Here is a 24,287-nt window from a genome sequence, read left to right on the forward strand (position 1 = left end):
GAAGAAGAAGAAGAATTGTTCGTGGAAAACGTTCGACCAAAAATTTAACCAAAAATAAACCTTTGAGTTTATCCCAACGGACGATGATTTTCCTCTTCGAAGCATGGAGCATTAAATAGGAATTAATTCGTACGATGTAAACTCGACGATTCCTCTTCCCTCTTCCCTCTCCCCTCTCCCCTCTGTCTCTCTTTCTCCCTTACTCTCCCTCTCTTTATCCCTTTCTCTCTCTCCCTCTTTTATTCACTTCTCCATCGTACATCGTGTAGACTACTCCGTTGGTCCGATGTAACTTTCATGAAGATCGATAGAGCCCTACGAGCAGCCATTTCCTCTCTCTCTCTCTCTCTCTCTCTCTCTCTCTCTCTCTCTCTTTCTCTTTCTCTTTTTTTTCTCTCTCTCTTTCTCTCTCTTTCTACACTTCTTTTTCTTCGGTACACGTTGATCTCACCCGTCGAGAGCGTAGCTTGTTTACACAGTGGAATTTAAAATTCACCGGAGTGAGAGCTGAATATTCGAAGAAGAAGGAGAAGTCCTTTCCGAAAGAAGATAAAGTGAGAGAGAGAGAGAGAGAGAGAGAGGGGGGAGAGAGAAGGTGTGTGTGTATCGATTGAGTAAAGAAAAAACAACAGTAAACAACAAACAACAAATAACAACAGAATATTATTAAGTACTCAGTGCCGTTATTTCGATGTTTTTTTAATCAACGTGAACAAAAAGAAGTATACATACATGTGTGTGTGTGTGTGTGTGTGTGTGTGTGTGTGTGTGTACATACGTGTATAAATAAATACACGTAAAAAAAAAAGAAAAGGAAATCAAGGATAATGTGCGTGCTCGAACGTGATGTATTATACAAAGTGTACCCCAGTGTAAGAGAAGAAAAAGAGGAATAAGGATGTCGGTTAAAAGGTAAATATAATATTTTAATAGGTAACTCTTATAATATCTTATATGAAACGTCCAGAAATAGCGAGCGTGTACGTCGTCGTCTGCATGCTTGAAACCATATTAAGCGACCTGTCCTATCGACCCACGCGATATATTCATTTTCGGAACTGGTCATATATACATTTACACATACACAAATAATATATACATATATATATATATATACATGTACATAAAAATATCTATCTACCTATATATATATATATATATTAAATGATACTGTATTGAGTGAAATAATATTTTCAACTTATCCATATGCAATGTATTGTACAGTGTTTCGTATCTCCGAATGAAAAGAAGAAAGGAAGGAAGGAAAGAAATTTATTAACCTCTCTCTTTCCCTCTCTCTCTCTCTTTGTTTCTCTATCTCTCGCTTGAATTCGATTTTTTATGTTTCTTCCTTTTTATTTTTACAAGAATGTTATTTATTAGATCCGACGTTAGAATTTGTAGGATTACGTTGCATCACGTTCACGTTTTCCAAAGGGATTTCATTAGTTTTCATATCTTTCTCTTTCTCTCTCTCTCTCTCTCTCTCTCTCTCTCTCTCTCTCTCACTCTTTTTCGTGTATGATTTTGCGTTATGTACGAAATTATACTCGAGTATGTAGAAAGAGACACAAAATTTTATTTTAAACCTGCGAACTCTAATCCACTTCTCTCTCTCTCTCTCTCTCTCTCTCTCTCTCTCTCTCTCTCTCTCTCTCTTTTTATTTCTTCCTTCTATGGTAACCAAAGCATAATTTTATCCAACATTTCTGACAGTCATAATTTCACTGAAATCCTGCCTTAGGATTCCATTTCCATATACGTTTCTTTTCGTGAATCAATTTGAAGGCTACCTACCAAAGTGCTACCTACTTACTTATTACCTATCTCCTTCTTTTTCTTCTCCTCTTTCTCCTCGTCCTTCACTACCACCTCCATTTTTAAACGAATGTAATTCAAGTAGGTGTCGAGTTGTATATCGTATCTCGTCATCGTCGTCGTCGTCGTCGTCGTTGTTTAATATTTGTGAAGATAAAATCGTCATGGTCAGTTATCGTTCGAAATAAAGAAAAAAGAAGGGAGGAAAAAGAAGCAAAAAAAAAAAAAAAGGAAAAATAATGAAATTGTATTTTTCGAGAGATAAAATCGTGGATAAGATCGATGGCGGATAAACATTCGAGTTAAGAGATCGCTCGCATTTCTTTTGTTGAAGAATCCGATCTTTCGTTATTCTTAAATCTCAAGATATATATATATATATACACATACGTATATACATATTTACGTATATATATATACACACATACATATATATATATATATATATACATATATATATATTCATACGTATATATATCATACATACATATACACATATATATAAATATATATGTAGTATCAACGTATCGTATATCTCTGAGAAGAAGGATTAGCTTTTGTGGACGTTTCGAAGGAAGATAAATGCTCCCCACCACCCTTCCGTGTTTCCCACGACATGTTGTTTATTTGCCGTACGACTCTACGGCGGTCCTTGTTTCTAAGGTATATCACGATCTCTTAGACTTTCTATGAATATTTACAAGTGGCTCTGTGAAAGGAGAGAAGACGGTTTCATCTTCCACGTTCTTCGGGTATCTACGTGAGCAAACAGAGAAATGTTGGATCATTTCGATAGATGGATACGGAGATGGAAAGATAGAAAGAGAGGAAGAAATAGAGAAATCATCGAACGACATTGGAACGAGTTATCATCGAGATAACGATCGATTACTGTAGTTGAAAATGATCAGTAACAGGAATCGTTCTTTGTGAAACGGGCTACCACTTCAATGTGTATTTCATTCCAATCGAGACATCGACGGATCGATAGATCGATCGATCGTCGATATTACGTTGATTTCTGAAAAGCATAACCCTTCCTACTAGTCTTTTCGGTCTCTAGTACAGTAGCATTAACGTAGCACCCCTATGAATATGCAGATTATGAGAGAGAGAGAGAGAGAAAGAGAGAGAGAAAGAGAGAGTGTAAGCGTTGGGAAATGAAGAAAAGAGTGCATTCTCTGGCTCTATCGCGTAGTGCACAATCTCGTAATAAAGCGAGGGGGGGGGGAGAGGGAGGATAAAAAGAGGAAGAGGAAAAGGAAAAAAAAAGGTGGAGCACCGATAAAAGTCGTGTATTCGTATGAGTTTTTTCGAGAGTAACGTCTGTGTTTATCTATCTATGTATGTAGCTATAAGCATGTGTATGTGTATGTATATAATACATATATATACACACACACACATATATAAATACATATATATGTGTATATAATATATATACACATATATACATAATATGTATATATATATATACATATATATACACACATGTATGCTCGTGTGCGACGAGACCTCAGGCTAAATAGCGCTTTTTATGCGTCCTTCGTCGTACTACGGATTTCGAAGAAGAGAGATAAAGCGAGGGAGTGAGAGAGAGAAAGAGAGAGAGAGAGAGAGAGAGAGAGAGAGAGGAATAGCAAAAAGAAGAGATGAGAAGACTTAGGTAAACGGATTATTCTTTTTCGATACTTCACAGAGGTCCGAACTTATCGATCGTCCATCTCTGCAACGCGTCGGATCCTTGGGAGGTCGGCTCGCAAGGATCAGCCTATAGCGTGAGCAGTAACAAGAGTCAGATAAGTTCAAGAGGCAAGTCATCGAGCAGTGGAAGCAATCGTGGCTCCTACACACGTGGTAGCTCGATTCCTTCTTTGAAACGTCACGATACGTCGTCGTCGACGTCGAGTTTGAAGCAACATCGTCAGGACAGCCATGGTCAGGTGAGTTTCTGACGTTCCCAAGATCAATCCGTAAATAAATTTGTCCGACTAAACGACTGTAATTATGGCATGATGAATTTTGCATGGATCGATTATAAAATTGGATTGAGAAAGTTGAAAAAAAGAAAGAGAAATAAAAAAGAAGAAGGATAATATTTCCATATGTCCATTGATAAGACGTCCGATTTACAATCACGGCCAGGTATCGAATTCCCGTCGCCGAGAAGCTGCTAATGCCTTCTTGTCGGGCACCGCCGGGACTTCGGGAGAGCTCTTCATCAGTGGCAATTGCAGCCGAGAATTGTCGCCGGTTAGATGGTGCGACAGAGAGGTCGACGGAGTTTACCTCGGTCGTTCTGGTTGGGTCCAAGTACAACAGAGATCGTTGGACGAGAATCGGCGAATAAATTACGAGAGCAGCTTGTCCGGCAGCACCGCCGGTAATCTCTCTTTACCAAGAAGGGCCGCCGTCAAATTAGCCGACTATCATTGTAGTAACAGCGAGCCAGGAAAGTGTCCCCAAGATTTCTCTTCGAGGTTGGACAGTCAAAGGCCGGATTATCTCGCTTTGCATGGTCAAGATTACGAGTCCTGTGGTACAAGTGCTTGCACGTCTCCCCGTAGCATACCAGAATCCTTTTCACCACCCTCGATAACTCCGATCATTTCGCCACCGCCCGCTTTTCAAGACGCCGTCGCTAAGAGATCCTCCTCAAGGCATACCGCTACACGTAGTAATTACGGGAAAGCACCGTTCCTGCCAAGATCCAACGCAATCGACACCGATATCATCAGTCCACCTCCTTCGCCACCTCAAACCAATTGGAGTTCCTTGCCATCCTCTTCGAGGAAATCCGCGAATGCACCGTCCAGGCGTAGATTAAACGCGACATTAGCAGGTACCAGTCAGCAACAACAACAGCAACAACAGCAGCAGCAGCAGCAACAACAACAACAACAACAGCAACAACAACAACAACAACAACAACATTATCGAATGGCGCAAGCTAAATCTTTGGAGGATCAGTCGTCCTCTAGAAGATCTCAGTTTGCCCAAAGATATTTGGAATCCTCGTCATCGTCCTCCTCGTCCATGGGCTTCAGAAGTTTGGACAGTTGCGTGACGAGATCGGCGATGCCCAGGTTAGCCGAGAACACGGACTCATCGGTCGAAGGATACGAGGACGGCGACGAGGATGATAATCCTAGTTCGTCGTTAAATCTCAGCCTAGTATCCTCACCTGTAGCTGCATTGAATTCGTCGACGGAATCGATAAGAGCGAACGGCGAAAGGATCTCACCGTCTAACAGGCAAACTCGTCATCATGCAAGGACCCAACAAGGGCTCAGAAGATCTCCGGGATCTTCCGAGTCCGGTAAACAATTGTCATTTAACTCTCCTACCTCTTCCTCGTCGTCTTCGAGCAGCATCGATAGACAAGGACGGTCGCCCACTCCTAATCACTTCAGACGTGGAAACGCTTCGAGGCAGCATCAGAGTGCGAGAACCAGTCAAGCATCTCCTGACTCTCTACAATCTAGAGTGAGAAGATCCAGGAGTTTACAACTTCCGGAGAAGAGGTCACCGAGCACGGCTCCTCAAACTGTTAGAGATCATTCCCGGGAATCCAACGAGTCTCATCGAATGATGATCAAATTATCCAGCGAGCGAGGAAACGAGAGAAGCAAGCGTTACACTTTACAGAACAGTAAGTAAAACCTACAATTATTTTTCTGTCCGACGATTACCGAGATCGTTCTCTCGATTTCGCGTCTCTTTCAGGAAAAGTTCAATCAACGGACGATGCCCTAAACGAGGAGTTATTCCGCGAGGCCGAAGCTGTCACGGAATATCTCTATGGTACTCGAAGTCGTGCGATAACTCGAAACTTTCTAACGAGTCGATACGAACGTCACGATGAACGTCGGGACGAAGGACAAGAACAGAGACGTGCCAATCAGACCACCTACGACGTCTACTTCATATCTTCGAAGCAACAACAATCTCAAAAGAGCAATAACAACTCGATGCAACAACAACAACAACAGCAACAACAACAACAACAACAACAACAACAGCAACAACAACAGCAACAGCAGCAGCAGCAGCAACAACAACAACAACAACAACAACAACAACAACAAAGTCGAAGACCTAGGACGCTTCAACGAGGTGCCACTACACCGAACACCAATCCAACTTGTTCGAGTCAAGATTTTTGTATCAGTCCGGACACGAAATTACGTTGTAACAGCAGTACTTGCGATTTCTGGCCGCATTGCTCTCAGAGAAATACACTTTATTCGCCTAATCAAGGACCGGTCTTTATGAAAGTATCTCAGAGTTATCCAGCTCATCAGAGATTGTCAATGGACACTGGTACACATGCGAATCGCGGTAGCGCATGTTCCTCGCCTGCTTCTTTGGAAAGAATGGACGATCGTGATTATAGGGAACGGGAAACTTCGAGAAAGAGTAGGACTAGTCGGGAACAGAATAATTTAAATGTTCAAAGGTACATTTATGTTCTATTTCAATTTGTTAGATGTTTGTAACATTAAAAAAGAAAAAAAAAAAAAAAAGCAAAGAAAAAAATAAACGAACCAACGAAAAGAAACAAAAGAAAAAAGAGAGAGGGAGAGAGAGAGGGGGGGGTTGACTTTTATTTTAATATAATCGATTGCTAATTTTAATTTGTTAATTTAAATAAAAAAAGAAAAAAAGAAAGAAAGTAAGAAAAAAGGAAAAAGAAAAGAAAAGAAAAGAAAAGAAAAGAAGAGATAAGATAAATGGGAAAGATTCCATGTTAGATAATTTTCAAAAGTATAATATATTTCAAAATTTAACAAAAGTATAATACATTTTACGCAGATATCAAGATAGACCGCCAAAGAGTGTGTTGAAGCAGCCGAATCGGTGGTCACCGATGGAAGAAAGCAATCCTAACGGTAGCCTAGACAAGAGAGGAGATCGTCATCGTGTCTACAAAAAGTCTGAACTCGTCGGTAGCTTCGAAATGTGTGATAAAGAAAGAAAAGTGTCACCGGTTCAAGGTGGTAAAAATTTGAATAGGTCACCAAGTGGTCTGCCGGTAGCTTCGCCCTCGAGCACGTCATCATCTTCGAGCAGTGACATTTGGGTAACTACGTCGGATCGTACCGTGACGAAGAGCCCGAGAAACGCAAAGAGTTCAGGCACGTCTACGCCTATGGATGACGCGGTGATCGGTTCTCTGAAAACGTTGATGGTACCACCGAAAGATGGAATGTTGTCCAGGCCTGGAAGTGCACCGACCAGAGGAGAGGATTCGTTGACCAGCGACGTGTCCTTGGATCCACATCAACGTTCACTGTCTTTACCAAAATCATTCTTGACACATAACACCGATAGGTAAGTGAAAATTATTACTTTCTTTTTTATCTTTTTTCGATTCTTATTTTTTTTCTATTTATTTATTTTTTTTTTAATTATGTTTTCAACACTTTGAAATCGTATTTGTATGTGTATGTAGATATATGTACATAATATGTATAAACATTATAGTATAATATACTATAAATGTATAAATATAATATATATATATATATATATATATATATATATATATATATATAATGTATAAATATATATGGTGTCCCGTTTATCTCGAAAAATTGGAATATCTTGTGAGGAATTGAACCTGTAAAAAAAATTTTATAGAGAAAATATTTTTTAACAGATCCTTTTCTTTTTCCTTTTTTTTTTTAGTACGAACAGGACACATCGTATTATTATACCAATCCTTTCTTTTTTATTTTGTTACAAGTCGAACGATGAAAGAAATTTCAAAGTCAGATTATATTACAAATTTACGAGTTTTTATGGAACATAACCCTGTTCGTTCTCTTATCTCCCCTTTATGTTTCTGAAATTTCTCGAGCCAAATAAACAAAGTTTATTTCGTAAGAAGTTCGACCTTATTTAGTAAACAACATGCAGCCTAACAATTGACAACCAGCGATACAGGAATTAATAAATTTGTAATATAATGTATAACATTTTCAAATAATAAATAATCTTGCACGCTACGTTATTGAATTTGTTTCTACGAACTATGAAAGAAAAAAAAAGAAAAAAAAAAAAAAGAAAAAGAAAAAAAAAAGAAGAATATATAGTTCCATTTGTAAAAATAAATTTGACTTTGAGATTCTCCTGTCGTTCGACTTGTAAAAAAAAAAAAAAAGAAAAAAGAAAAAAGAATTGGCACCATACGATGTGCCACTTCGAACGAATCACTCTAAAAAAAAATTTTTTTTCTGCGTTCAGGTCCGTACACGAGATATTCCATTTTTCCGAAATATACGGGATACCTTGTATATATACATACATACATACATATATATATATAACACTTATATATATATATATATAACATCTCGAATTTCATCGAATGGACGAATTAACTGCGCTGCGATAGTATCGGATATAAAATCGAATAAAATCGAATAAAAGTCAAATAAACACAAAGACAGACAGAGATAGAGAGAGAGAGAGAGAGAGAGAGAGAGAGAGAGAGAGAGAGAGAGAGAGAGAGAGAGAGAGAGAGAGAGAGAGAATTACGATAATACACAAGAGAGACACACGACATATATATATATATATATATATATATGTTTGTGTGTATGTACGTGTGTAAGATAATGTGAAAAATAAAATATAATGTCTCAAATAAAATTGAAATGAGTTAAGCGTTATTATCGTCATTAACCAAGATGTATCATCCTATTAGAATATTTTCCGAAGCGTATTAAATCAGCTTGCCTCGTGTCCTACGCGATAAAGCTTTAAGCGATTATACGTATACGTTGCTCTCTGTTCCCTCTCTCTTTCTCTCTTTCTCTCCCTCTCTCTCTCTTTGTCTCTACGTTGAAAGTTTAAATCGGCGTGTTGCTCCGAACTACGAAACGACTTCATTTAGATAATACCTTCAACGTCATAAACGTCTCGTCGACCGTACGAGACACACGATACGTCGTGTCGGTCCTCCTATCTCTATCTATCTCTCATACTCTTTAACTCTCTCTCTCTCTCTCTCTCTTTCACTCACTCACTCACTCACTCACTCACTTTCTCTCTCACTCTTTGTGTCTCTACATCGTTGAAGTGCCTCTACCTTCGCGTTAATTAATCCGATTAAGTTCGTTAGAGGCTCAGAAGTTAATTCGGCGGTCGTTCGATTAGTACGACAAAACGACGAAATTCGGGTCGCGTTCAAAATCAACATAATACGATCCTGTTCGAACTAATCGAAATAATCGTCTTCGATGGAACGTAACGAATGTATTAACGAGTTCTTTTAATTCGAGTAGAAAAAAATAATTTGTCATTTATTGTCTCATGTTTTGTTATAAAATCTAATGATTTTTTTTCTCTTTCTTTTTTGTTCAAATATGTACACGTCGAAATAAATTCAGTCACTTCGGTTTAATCTACCTTAAGAGAAGGGCAAAGGTGACAATGCTACCCTTAAAAACCATAAATGGCAATAACAGTGAAAGTGAGTGAATTTATGACGAGGATCTGTCCCTTTGTCAAAAAAAATATTACTAGATTTTGTAACAATCCTAGTTGGACATTTTTCACTTCTTATATTTATGCTATTTCAAGGAAAAATAATCGCGTTTGTCTTATCTATACCGTGCGTCAAGTCTTCATCATAAATTTATCCATCCTGAGCTACATCATGTTAGTGGGGTGAAACTTGAAATCTTAAAAAAAAAATGGAGTCTTAAAAATGTTAGATGGCAATGGGGATGAAAATGACAAAATTGATCTGTCTCGATTTTTTTCGAAAAAAAAAAATTACTAGATTTTTATAATCGTGATGGACACTTTGTATTATTATTTATATTATTGTATATATTATATATATATATATACATATATAGTAATATTTGTATTTTATATTTATATATTTATAATATATTATAATATGTATATATAATGTATATTATAATAGTATATAATAATATATACTCCATAATTATATATATGTACACATATATTCGATAAATTTGTAAAACGTGATTGCGTTATATTACATTGAATAGATCTATGGAAGTTCTATAATGAGTCTAATTATTCGAAGTTTACGATCGAAACAGCATGTTTATTTCAATGATATATCTACGTTACTAAAATTATAGCTTACGAAGATAAGTTGTGAAAGATTCAACGAGATATACGTCAGACTTGCATATACCTACCTGGATGTAACAGACGGTTCAACAGCACGATAGAAGTTTAGCTTTGCTTTCGCTTATATAACTACCGTTAGAAGGTGTTCGAAAGGAGCTGTCAAGATTCTACTTTACCTGTGTTAGTGAATATTATATATCAGAATATATATTTGCATGTGAATAATATTTAAAAAAATGTTTTATATTTTTATTTTTCATTATGTCATATGACATATACACGTATATATCATGTACATCATATCAAACTATATCTTTAGATCTTCTAAATCTTTATCGATTAATCGATCGGTCGATCGATTTTTTTTTTTTTTTTTGGGAAAAACAAAATTCAATTCTTTTTCTTTTTTTCTTTTTACCTTCATTTTACGACCACGTTCGCATAGTTATCCGATTCGGTAACCGGGAACGTGCTCGTTTAACCCAACAAATCGTCGTTCGGTTGAAAATACGTTCAAGAGTTCGATCGAACGGATTCCATTATGAAAAGGCATAAATCATTGGATCGCGCAACGTTGAAATCAATCGACGCGTGAGATAACGTCGTCGTCGGTACAATGTCGGCCTGGAACGATAACTAAGGCAATCAACGAAAATTCTTTCGATCGATCACTTTCGTTCTAACCGACGTGAACGTCAATTTCTACTCGTTCCAAATCTATATTATGAAAATGATCGGAAATTTATCGTTATAATATATACGAATAGATTTTTCTGTAGATTTTTAGAAGGAGTAAGTAAGAAAGCAGGTAGAGTTTATTTACATTGACGTTGATTACATTAGTTATCATAGAAACAAATAAGAATAAAGAGTAAGATATAGAAAAAGAAAGAGAGAGAGAGAGAGAGAGAGAGAGAGAGAAAGAGAGAGAGAGAGAGAAGGAAAGATTAGAAAGAGAATGAGAAGATAGAAAAGATTCGCTTTGGATACTCGCATTAGTGACCCTACTCGATGCTTTCCTTTGAAATAAAGGACAATGGAAGTGAATGGAAGGTACACAGGCTCTTTCCGGTTGGCTGTATCACGATATAGTAGAACGCGAACGTCTAGATTCCCAATGACAGAGCTCGATAGACCCATCGTTTCAACTGCAACGCTCTGACATGAAAGGATGAGAGAGAGAGAGACACACACAGAGACAGAGAGAGAGAGAGAGACTATATATGTATATATACGTGTATGTATATCTATCTATATATAATGTGTATATATGTATATACGTATGTATGTATGTATATATGTTGTATGTATGTATCTATATATATATGTTGTATGTATGTATCTATATATATATATATATATATGTATGTGTGTATTTTATCGATTCTCGCTAGGAACGTCAAGAGCGACCAAAGTGCGCATGAAAGAGCAACACAGGAATAGTCCAATTTTCCATAATCTGTTTGTCGAGAAATTATTTTTTTTTTTTTTATTTCTTCTTGTCGAGTAAACATTACATTCTTCGTTTAATTTAATTTCATCATAAGTTATTCTGATCTCGTTCGGATCAAGCGAAATGACAATGCGAGACAAACGAAATGACAGTAATAAAAAATAGAAAAATAAAAGAGAAGAAACGAAAAGAAAAGAGACGGCGTTTCTATTTCTTCTTCTTCTTCTTCTTCTTTTCTCTATTCTTCTTTTTCTTTTTATTTTTCCTTTCTTTTTCTTTTTTTTTTCCTTCTTTGTCGTTCATCTCCTTCAACGAATCAACGAGATGAACGGAATGATAGTGATAAAAAATAGAAAAAGAAAAAAGAAAAAACGAGAACAGAAGAAACGATATTTCTACTTCTTCCTCCTTCTCTTCCTCCTCTTTTTCTTTTTCTTCTTTTTCTTCTTCTTTTCATTTTTCTTTCTTTCTTCTTTCTTTTTCTTTTTTTTTCTTCTTCTTCTTTGTCTCGATGATACCGGATACGTGGGAGGTTGCGTGGGTATACTCGACAAGAAGACACGACCGGTTTCGACGAACTCACGATTATTACGTTAGGATATTACACTTTACTGATCTACGTCTTTCTTTCTTCGAGCAACGAAAATGATATTAACGATTTTTCGTTTGACGAATTTCATTAGTATTGCCTTAATTAGCGACGAAGAAAAAAAAAAAGAAAAAAAAAAAGAACGAGAGAGAGAGAATACGAAAACGATAAATGGGGATGGATCGACGTGGATTGGGTTGGGGGTGGGAGTGAGAGTGGGGGTAGAGGGCGAGGGAGGACTGGTATAAGTTAGAAAATTACATTACCGTAACTTCTAGCAGTATTTTATTGATCCTTGATAAATTACTTTTATAGCCAATGTAACGTATAATAATAAAATGAATGCAGAGATACGTGGGTCAGAATACGAGATTGAAAATTTGGTCAAACGAGATGAAAGATATTTTCTCTCTCTCTCTCTCTCTCTCTCTCTCTCTCTCTCTCTCTCTCTCTCTCTCTCTCTCTCTCTTTTCTCGTTTTTAATTACGTGAAATTAACGAAATTACGAAAGATTTTTCGTAATGTATATATATATATACGTATAAATAAGTAATTAAATATATACATATACATATACGTATATACGTACGTAGGTACATACATATGTACAGGTATAAGTATATGCATACATACATAGTCACGTAGGTATCTCGGGTACACCTAATTAGCAGTATGTCCGATATGGTTTTGTCGACGTTTACGTAGGCGAATTTACATATACCAAGTTCTCTCAAGCAGTTTACCATACTTTATCGTAGTAATTATAACTAAATGAAATGATACGATTATCTTCGTATTACGATAGGATGGTACTCGTTCGGATTTATTCCTAGTCTCTTTTAAGTATAAAGAGTAGGTGAAAATTGTTTGTAATGTGGGATTAGGTATGTAAGTACGTGCATGTGTACCCGTATATTTTTATTTGTGTTTGTCTTTTTATTTCAGTAAATATACACACATATATGTGTGTATGTGCGTGTGTATGTAATATTAATAATAGTAGTAGTAGTAATTGTAATAGTAGTAGTAGTAGTAGTGGGTGGACAAGCGCACGCGCCCAATGCCGTACTTCATGATCGATGTTACGGCAATCGATTTGGTTCGGTCCTCCATTATTATATTCCGCGACTCGATCCTGCCCCAGACTAAGGACATTAATCTTCTACGGATCGTAATTTGCGCGACAGGTGGTCGGCCGAATATCCGTACGAAGACGTTCGAACGGATTTCCTACGAAGGTCCATAACGTTCACGTTCGAAACATTAGATACGTGGATCGTCGATTTAATTGAACCTAATAAAAACGGCTAAAGTCGTACATATATCATTAGAAATCCAAATGAAATCTAAACGTTGCGGTCGTAAAATCTTTAACTTTCTCTCTCTCTCTCTCTCTCTCTCTCTCTCTCTCTCTCTCTCTCTCTCTCTCTCTCCTTCTCTTCTTTAACTTTACTTAAACCGTATCATTAAAGATTTCTAGTTTTCAATGGCAAGACAGGAAAATGTAATTCGAAGAATATAAAAAGAGAGAAGATTCTCGGTCTTTTAATCTAACGCGATACGCTATGCACTTTAGTAACTCGAGTCTTTTTGTTTCTTATTTTTTTTCGTTCTTTTTTTCTTTTTTTTGTAGATACTTCGAAAGGCACTTAATGAACCGAAAGTAGAAAACTAGAGGATCCTTTTCTCATTTGTTAATACGACGGAATAGCTATCCTCGGAGTTGAAAGCTACCCCTTCCCCCTCTCTTTACCTCCCCATTTTGCAGTACAGTTTTCTTCGCTTTAAAATACGAAACGACAAGCACATCTCGGGTAAAATTTTCTTTCGCGGTAACTTCCATTAGAAGGAGCGTATATGCTGTATTACTTTTTTCTATCTTTTCTCTTCATGCGGATGTTTTCACGAGTAAACCAACGTTAGTGCATTAGTAACATTATGCGCGTGACGTACGACTAGGAACGTATAATATTAATCATATTTATTTTGTATATATATATGTATGTATGTATGTATGTATGTATGTATGTATGTATGTATGTACATATATATGTATGTATTTATATAGCTAATTTTATCAATGTTTCACATCTAAAAATTCTATTAATTTCTTTTTTATTTCTTTTTACTTGTATATAATACCAATGCTTTTTTTTTTAGTAGAGTAAACCAACATTAGCGAATTAAATAACTTTATGCGAATGAAATGCGGCTAGGAACGTATAATATTGATCATATTTATCTCGTATGTGTACACACACACACACACACACACACATATATGTGTATTTATTTATCTCTCTAATTTTATCAATGTTTCACACTTGAAAATCGCAAAATAATGGGAAATACCGTTGTCCTTCAACGTAGAAAACCGATTGGTCGTTGACGTCATTCAATCAACATTTTATCGATTGATCCTAACTCATCTACGAAATGATAAAAAGCAAAATAAGTACGAAATAAGAAAGGAAAGAAACGAAATCGTACGATTTCTCGTAAGAGAATAATTTGGTTTACTACGTGTTTCGACTATGAAAATTAACACGTAATACTTCGCATTCGTAGTAAAGCGAATCGCTCCCGCAGGAATTGCAAATTATCCAACGAGGCTATCCAACAAATTACGTCGTTTAATTAATTGCGAAAACGATCGAACGTCGATCGAGGATAATTGGTAATTTCTCTGTATTACAAGCTGACGGTAGCAATACTCGTTTCATCTATTTTAATCTATATAAAACGTATACATAAATATCTATTTATATCTATGTATATGTTAACCTTTGAAAATTATCATTTATTTCTAATAGAGTATATCCGATAGAAGTTTGAATTAATCCCTCTAAACGCGTAAACGATTTACTCGGTAATATCCGATTTATTTTCCTTATTTATTTTTTGCGTATTATTTTTTTGTTTTCTTTTTTTTTCTTTCTATAAATCGCACAGATAATTGCTATTGGTAATCGTCGCTATTGCAGAGGATGGAGGGGCGTGGGGAGGAGGGGGAAATAACTTTTGCTATAAACGTTCGTTCGTAAACAACTCTGTTACGAGCTCAAAGTGAATAGACGGAAAAATTCGAAACGGAGAAACTGAATGGTTTCGATCGAATAAAAGTGGAGCAAAGATTCTTGATTCGGAACGGTCGTCGTATTTTTAAGAGAACTCAGGACCGTATGCGTTCTTGATTACGCACGCGGCCGCCGTACGCGACCGGTTTTACTGGTAATAAAGCGTGCCAGTAGGAGGTGCAAAAGGAGTGTCAAGTTTAAAGGCAACCTTGCGTACTCCATCGAACATGCACTTTCTCTGCTTGTAAATTCGGCGGGTCTATCGTACGTATTAGAAAAATAGACAGAGAAAGATAGAGGGAAATAGAATAGAATATTACGAATAATTTTATTAATTTGAATATTACGAGAGTTTAAGAAGACAAAAGAGAAAACGAACAAGATGAAAACAAGATGAATAATATGCCAAGAATAATTCTGTAAATTTGAATATTCCGAACAGTAAAAAAAGAAAAAAAAAAGAATTAATAAGATCCACGAGAAACTTGTATCCCGAAACTTCGTATCGCGGCTCTAACGAAAAATTTTTATTTAGACAATATTGGACAAGATGAATGAAATACTACGGATAATTTTCTTAAATTGGATATTTCGAAAGTTTAAAAAAATTAATGGGGAGGAACAAGTAATGGGAAAAAAAGGAAGAAGAAAGCAGAAAAAAAAAAGCAGAAAGAGAAGAAAAAAGAATCTCCGCTCTCCTCCCACCTCTCAACAAAATAAAAAAAAAGAAGCTTGTCTCGAAGCTCGATAAGAGTTTCAATTAAAAAATTTCATTCGGACAAAATTTTCATGGCGCGGGAGGGATTCTTCGCGTTGCATCTAATGTAAAAAATAAAAAAGAGAGAGAGAGAAAGAGAGAGAGAAACAAAAAAAAAAAAAAGAAAAAAAAAAGAAAGAAAAGAAGAGAAGAGAAACGAGTAGAAAATAAGCCGAGGAAATTCTTCTCGGCATTGGCATTTGCCGATCGAGTCTGTCGGGATGAAGAAAGCCGAGAGAGGAAATTGCAATTTTCTCGCTTCCCTCATAGAAACGAACGAAGAAAATCGAACGAACCGACGAATACGCAAAAATAGAAGTCTCGGTCGTATCGAACGCAGGATTCCGAGTTGATGGCGAGGCGGCAGCAGCGGCAACCAGTAGCCAGCATCCAACAGGCCAGCATCACCAGCAGTAGCCAGTAGCAACAGCAGCAGCATCCAGCAGCATCCACCAACCAACAGCAAGAGCAATACCAACGGTACCAGGTAGAAGGCACAACGTGTTGTGTAGATACTACATACAACGGTGTACTGTGTTATCGGCAGTATTGGAAGCGACGCCCATGCAAATTGCATTCGGTGCATCTACTGCGTCCCGTAATTAGATCTCGCGACGGTGGCAAATTTCTGGTTGGGATTACACGTTGAATTTTCGAATGGGGACTTTGCGAAGGGGGAGATTTTTTTTGTTTGATTCTTTTTTCTTTCTTCTTTTTTTTTTTTAAGAGAAAAAAAAAGCAAAAGAAAGCTTCGCGAATTTTTCTCCTCCATATCTTCTTCTTCTTCTTGTTTTCCTTTTCTTTTCCTTCTCCTTTTTCTTCTATTTTCTCTCCGATCGATCGATCAATATATTAATAGGTTCGGTCATAAGATTATCTCTTCTTTCTCTCTCTCTCTCTCTTCTTTTTCTTTACGAAAAAAAAAGTATTGCGTGATTCGTCGTCGTTATTAATATAACGTAAAGAAAATCTTTATTAAAGTATACCATACGGTCCATTTAAAAATGCAACAGACGCGTCGTCGAGAAATTATATCTCCGAGGATCTTCTATGACTTATGACGCCCATTTACCTCGGTCTACCATATCCGTTGAATAAAATAGCTTTTTGACATATTACCGTGGCGCACGTTACCGCGCGCAGACATTTTTAATGACAATTAAAAAGACACGTTGTATATACACCTATATATATATATATATATATATATATATATATATATGCATATACATCCGTTCACGTATTTCATCGTATTTTACGAGAAAAAAAAAGAGAAAGAGAGAGAGAGAGAGAGAGAGAGAGAAAGAGCGATGTTTTGTCATTAAATAAAATACTCTCGTGTCGTCGTTCGTAAAATTCTTTTAGCAAAGAATCTATAATAATTTCGTTTCGAATAGGACGAGATGAATATGAATTTTTTTTCGTAAAATGGATTTAAAGTCTTTGAAATCATTCGCGCGGAATTAATACTTCTAGAAGAATGATTTATCACATTTTTTCCCCAGTATTAAAAAGTAAGAGTGTGGAAAAGTATTAGAAAGTTATTAGCGGGGATAAAACAAGGAAAAAGAGAGGACAAAAAAATAGGAAGAAAAAAAAAGGTAAGAATAGAGTAAAAAAAAAAAAAAAAAAAGAAAATAGTAGAAAAAAATAGGAAAAAATCATTGCTCCGTGATAGAGGTCGAAGGACCTCGTTTCCTTCCAAAAGAGAGGGGAGAAGGAGGGTGGCAACAGAGTCAATCGAACACGAAGAGATTACTCGAGAGATAGGAAAGTATCTCGTCCGTAATGCACGTTTTATTCTCAAGAGACGTTTCTCTCCTCGTAATATCTCGAAACGGAACTTCCTGTTCCTTTCTGACTCTCGTCTCTTCTCACTCTCGCTCTCGCTCTTGCTCTCGCTCTCGCTCTCGTTTTCGATCTCTCTTCCTCTCTTTATTTCTCTCTTTCTCTCTAGATCTCCGTTTCTATCTGTATATCTGTCTTCCAGATAAATGCGAAGTCGTGGTTCCGACGGGAAATTATTGGTTCCCTTCGAGTAAATTTTTCTCAGCCAAACAACTATATCTATTGCCTTTTTTCTCTCTTTTTTTCTTTTTTTTTCTTTTACTCTCTTTTCCTCCCTTCATCATTCTCGTATTCGATAATCTCCGATATTCGATAAATATCTTCCAGTTCGTATGAAACTTAATTCGATCGTTTCCTTTGATTTTTCTTCTTTTCTCTCTCTCTCTCTCTCTCTCTCTCTCTCTCTCTCTATTCTTTTAATTGCACAATTTCTCTTTTTCTTATAATCAACCGTTTTGAAAAAATTTTCGGAATGAATAATTTTTCTCGATCTTCTTTCGAAACTTTGTTTCCCTCGTACAGAGAGATCATTTTTCTTTTCCTTTTTTCTTTCTCTCTTATTTTTTGACAAGTTCCTCGGTTTCTTTCCTTCGAAAAATTCCTCCAACACACTTTACGGATTACATAAAAATCCCATTTCTCGCCACGTACTTTTTCACCGGAACGATCTATCGAACGCTATCGACGAATGCACTTTAAAGAAGGAAAGACGTTTCGAAGATACGATATCGTGATATCGAACCGGCCTAGATTTCGATTTGTTAGAAAAACGGGAAGCGCAGGTGTCAATGATGCGACGTCGTTTAAGTTGAGCAGTTGTATTTTCATTTTTTCTTTTTCTATTTCTTTTTTTTTTTTTTTTTTTTACATTACCTCATTCGCGAATTCAATGATCTCGAAAAAAAGATATATGCTACACGTCATATTTAATACGTAATGTAACTATTATTACGTGACAATTGTTTAGCAAAATTATTTCATTCCAATAGACTGCTAATTAACGTCATCAATATTTTAATTAAACAATCAATATTCGTAATAAAATATCATTAACTAACGTAATATAAGTTAGTTGAAACAATAACGTACAGTTCAGTTCATAAATGATAATAAAAATATATTATTCCATAATAATTTATACTGGTCAAAATAATTCATGTATACTTGATATATTATTAAATTAATAAAAATACCGTGGAAATAAATATAATTGTAATTCTATTAGATCGTCTGCTTCGAATGATTATTACATTGAAAATTATTTTAATAATATCTAACCAAACTCTTTTGGTATTACGAGAAATTTGAATTTATTTCTCTCGAGAGGATAAACGGTAGGAGAGAAAGAGAGAATGAGAGAAAGAGAGAATGAGAGAGAGAGAGAGAGAGAGAGAGAGAGAAAGAGATAGAAAGGATCAATTTTCGCAATTAACCTCTCGTTTCTTTACTACGGAAGTTCAGAGGAATTTGAGCATTCGTTCGTGTTACTTTATCTCGTCCAATCCAAGACAGCCGTCTGTCAATTCTTTCTCTCTCCATCTCTCTCTCTTTCTTTTTCTCTCTTTCTCTTTTTTTTATGTATGTGTGCGTGTGTGTGTATTGTGTACGTGTATTGTGTATGTGTATATATGTATATCTTTCTTTCTCCAATAAAAACTCCTACGCCAGTGAGACGTATAATGAGGCGAATTAATAACGAGCATTTCTCGGGATATTAGAGGACTAGCCGTAAAGTACGCGCGACACCAAATGCAATTATGTATCTCGTTGGTGAACGTGTTAAAGACTCACGCTACGGTTAACGGCATCGGATGAAATCGTGAATATTTTAACTTAAATATATAACGTCGAATTAAACGAACATAATGTTATTTTCCCAGTCGTGAATTTTATTTTGGTAAGACGAAGAAAAAAAGAAAGACAAAAATTTATATTCGGATTCTATCTTTCTCTCTCTCTCTCTCTTTCTCTCTCTCTCTCTCTCTCTCTCTCCCTGTCTGTTTCTCTCTCTTTTAAAATTTTTTTCGTAGAACGAATGATACGCAAAATAAAATAAAATAGAATTAAAAAGTGAAGGATAATATAAAGAGAGGGATAAATTAAATAATAATGCGAGTCTCTTCTGTTGTTAAGAAACGAAGTAAAAAAGTTTTTGAAAAACAAGAACATCTAGAGAGAAGAAAAATTTGATCGTGCAAATGAAAAGCGAGAGATAATTTTAAAACGAACATTATGGAGAAAGGAAGAAAAAATGTTAACGGTGAAATAAAGGAAAAAGTGAAAACTAAATAACAATACGAGTTGTTTCTGTTATTAAAAAAAAAAATTAAAAGTATTTTTGAAAGACGAGAGCATCTTGGAAGAACGAAAAATTACAAAAAAAGACTCTTTTCTTTCGGAAATGATAAACGAGAGATAATTGCAAAAGCGAACATTTTGAACGAAAAATCGAAAAGTCGAAAAATAATTTATGAAATAAAGAAAGAAAAAAAAATTAAGCAGTAACGTGGATCTTTTCTATTACAAAAAACAAAAAAAAACAAAACGAAACAAAGTAAAAAAAAAAAAAATAATAATAATAATAATGAAAGAAACAAAGTATAAAAAGATGTTAGATACATTCGATGAGAATAATTCGATGAGAATTTCATGAAAAAAAGAAATAAAAACAAAGTGAAGCATAAAATCAAGAAAGTAAAATGATCGATTAATAGCACGAATCTCTTTCTTGTTAATATAAAAAAAAAAAAAAAACAAAGTAACAAAATTTTCTTGAAAGACAAAAATATCTCTTCGTTTCAACCCTTAAAGATTGCCTTCGTCGATCGTCCCAAGAAGATTAATGATACGAACTAAGAAAAGAAAAAAATGAGGCTTAAAACAAAATACAAAAAGAGCAAAAAAATTAAATAACAATCCAAGTCACTTCTCTTATTAAGAAAGCAAACTATGAAGGATTTATGAAAGACAAGAGGATTTCAGTCGAAAGAAATTTCAACCCTTTCCTTCCATCGATCGTGGGAATCGAGAGCGAGAGATAATTCCAATCGGAAAGTTCCCTTCGAGAAAGGTTTGCATTCCGACTACGTTGCTCCATTCCTATGGTACTAGGTACAACTCTCACAATACCGAGAACACCAGGAACGAGTAACAAGAAGAAGAAGAAGAAGAAGAAGGCGAATAAACCATCGGACATGCTTCGAAAGCACAAGGATGAGAAACTCGATAGGAAGGAAAACCGTTTTCTTACCTTCTGTTTTTTCTTCTCTTTTTTTTTCTCATTTTTGTTCTCTTTTTTCTTTTCTTTTATTTTGAATCGTTGAACATTTCTCTTTTATAGACGTCAATTCCACCATAGATGAATTTATTCGATCGTTAATCGAATGAATTTTCTCGAATTAATTGGAAAATGGTTTGCAGATAATTTCATTCGAAAGATATATGTTTTTAAATATCGATCAATAAAATATTTACGAAACAAATCCAACAGGCGCACGACACGTAATTTTAATATCGAATATAAATCGTTGATAGTTTTATTGACGAATAACGATGATTGAATTGGGATAGACGAAGTACGAAGTTAAAATTACTGTAAAATCGAACGATATCGATACGAAGTTACATATCCTGTAAATTTATATTATACATTTTATATGTATAATTTACATTATACGTATAATTATATGTATAATTTACATATGTCTATAAACTTATGTTATGTCTTAAGATAACAACGAACGTTTCCACCAATCGTGATAAAAACGAGATAAATAATCGCTTTGTTATTCGATGTATCGTCGATTAAAGAAAAAAATCGTTTTTCCATTGAATTTTTCGACGTAATCGTTCCTTTATCTCGTCCGGCTATCTAAACGAGAAACTAATGAATCTAGATTTTATAATATTCCCGATGGAACACACGATGAAGTTGTATACCTTCGATATTTAACAGTTAAACTCGGACAAATGAAAAAATTGACATATACGTAAATTGACATCATAATTTTCCATCATAAATCGCTCGCGTATAAACGAAACATTAATTTATTCAATTCGTAATATTTACAAATCTCAAAAGATCCAATTCGTTCAATTTATTTTCAACAAATCGATAATAAATATCGAACAAATAAATTCGAAAGGTAAAATTAGATTTCAATTTTTATTCACTTACTCCTTAGTACGAATAGATAGGTATTATATTATCAAAAAAAAAAAAAAAGAAGAAGAAGAAGAAGAAAAGATAAGAATAGAATAAGAAGACAAAACGAAAAAAGAGAAACGACAAGAAAAATCTAACGGAACTTCGGTAGTGATTTATCGGACAGATTGGAAAGGTAAATTGCACGAAAACGACTAGGGTTCTCCTTCAGAGTAATACACCGATAAAGCATGTTACCAATTGGAGTGTGCACGTACCCGCTCCTGTCATGAACAGATCTTTGATCCTAGCGTTCCTGTCTCTCTTGTCGGTGCTTCTATGAGCGACGTTAACCTCCATTACCAGCCAGATACACGTACATATGTATGTTTATGTATCTGTGTATATACATCCATACGTATATATATACATCCATACGTATATACATACATACATACATACAAACATATATATATGTATACAAACATACATACGTAGATATATATCTATATACCCTACATCTAGATCTATACAGAACCACTTACACACCCTTACCACTTAACCATGGATTCTGGTTTGGAACATAAATTATGAGATAACGCGGTTCACACACAGAAGCGTCTGCTCTTCTCTTCTCTTCTCTTCTCTTGCCATGGTCCACTCGCGTGGAACAACGCAGTTTCGAACACGACCGAACACGTTTGCCTTTTGCAAACCCCTTCTCCTATCCCCATGCCCCAACAAACATTTGCGCAGAGTTTCCCAAAACGTGATTTAACGAGTTCTCCTTGAGGTTTCTACGAAAACCTTTAACGTTTTACGCCTCGATACGTTGCCCTGTTATCATCCGTTTGTGGTTTTCGAGTTCTACGGTGTTCCCTTTTATCTGACAAAGCTCTAAGAGAATTTCAGTAATTTAATCATTTTCTATATCTTTAACCTTAACGTTCTCTTTCAAAAGATTTAATTAAAATACATGCCGCGAATATTTTTGCAGAGATAGAAAATGTGATATTTTTCGAAAATATAAACACGCAAATGCACGCACACACGTGTTTATTTATGAGAGAAATTCTAGCTGAATTTAGTATAGGTATCTAATCCAAGTTGAGAAACACTGATCGCAAACACGAAATGCATTCGGTAACGCCCACGCATGCATACCTTGCGCAGACGAGCGATATTAGCGATCGAATAAAGTGCTTCTTACGTACGGCGTCTCCGCGATTCTTGTTCGTACATTTCACGAGTCCCGTACTACTCCTGATATCGAATACGTATGTTAAAGGGATCTACGAAATGAAATCGAAGGTTTTATTCGCGGTGACAGAAGGACACGTTACCTAAGCTAGCAAGGATCGTGTCGTACGGATCGTTCTTTTGCAGAGAGTATTGCACATTTAAATCGATACGATATTGTGGAAACTCAAAACGTTTTATAAACGTCTAGTAAACACTCAATAATAATAATAATAATAATAATAAAGTAACATTAAGTTATGAACGATTTTTAATTATTAAACAAAATAATATAATAATAATAAGAAGAATAAAAAGAAGAAATTTACAAAATAACGTTGGTTATGAATAATTCTTAGTCATTAAAAAAAAATAATATTATAATAATAATAAGAAGAAGAAGAAATTTACAAAGATTCTCTCGCCGACGAATTTGATACGTTCACAAACCAATCCTGAAATTCTTGTCGAGTAACGACAAAAGGCGGCCATATATAAAAGGGATTTCGATGAGAGAAAGCACTGCTGACGGTACCATATCACCGCCGTCATTCTCTGCGATCGAGTGCCGGCGCATTTGCATTGTGACCGGTCTGGAATTTTGCGAAATTGCACCGACATGCAAACTCCGTCGTTAGGAATGAAATTCCTGGGTTTTATATACATATGTATATACGTCGATTCGATCTCTTTTGTATACCTCAAGCATCTATTCTATATTCTCCTACATTACTCAAAGTATTCCTTTTATCTTTTGTTAAACGTTTTATCCTCGCAATTACTGATTTTTTCTTTTTCTTTCGTTTTTTCTTCTTTCTTTTTTACCTTTTTCGTCGCTCGATTTAATACATATTTTTTTTTTCTTCTTTTTTGTTCCCTTCTAAAATGCATATTTACACCTATCTTATTTTCCGCGCATTTTTTCTTTTTTTTTTTCTTTCTTTCTTTCTTTCTTTCTTTTCTTTTCTCCTCTATAACTTCTTTCTTTTTTTTTTTTTTCTCAAAAATAAAGATATCAGATTAACGCTCTATATTAATTGCAAAATCAATCGTTTCAATGAGCAATTTCGAAACTTCTAACTTCTGATAGAAACGACGTTATTAATGTACGGCGTAACCTAAACGACTTTACGGTAGCACTTAATAAGACTCTTTGCGTTTTCGCATGGTCGCAATCATATATCAATTCACCGCAAACGATTCGCTCGACTTACATACATACATACACACATGCATACATA

The 24,287-nt window shown here is 35.4% G+C and overlaps 1 protein-coding gene across 4 annotated transcripts in view; it reads left to right on the forward strand.

Annotated features, from left to right (window-relative positions):
- LOC122633033 overlaps positions 1-24,287 on the forward strand; it is a 145,718-nt gene that overhangs the window by 63,458 nt on the left and 57,973 nt on the right. For all 4 annotated transcript variants that reach the window (XM_043820507.1, XM_043820486.1, XM_043820496.1 and 1 more), the window contains exons 5-8: positions 3,518-3,761; positions 3,964-5,470; positions 5,545-6,277; positions 6,634-7,152. In XM_043820507.1, the coding sequence (XP_043676442.1) occupies positions 3,518-3,761; positions 3,964-5,470; positions 5,545-6,277; positions 6,634-7,152 (3,003 nt within the window). The remainder of the gene's footprint in view (positions 1-3,517; positions 3,762-3,963; positions 5,471-5,544; positions 6,278-6,633; positions 7,153-24,287) is intronic.

The sequence above is a fragment of the Vespula pensylvanica genome, chromosome 1 (genome assembly GCF_014466175.1).
Source record: "Vespula pensylvanica isolate Volc-1 chromosome 1, ASM1446617v1, whole genome shotgun sequence".
NCBI lineage: Eukaryota > Metazoa > Arthropoda > Insecta > Hymenoptera > Vespidae > Vespula > Vespula pensylvanica.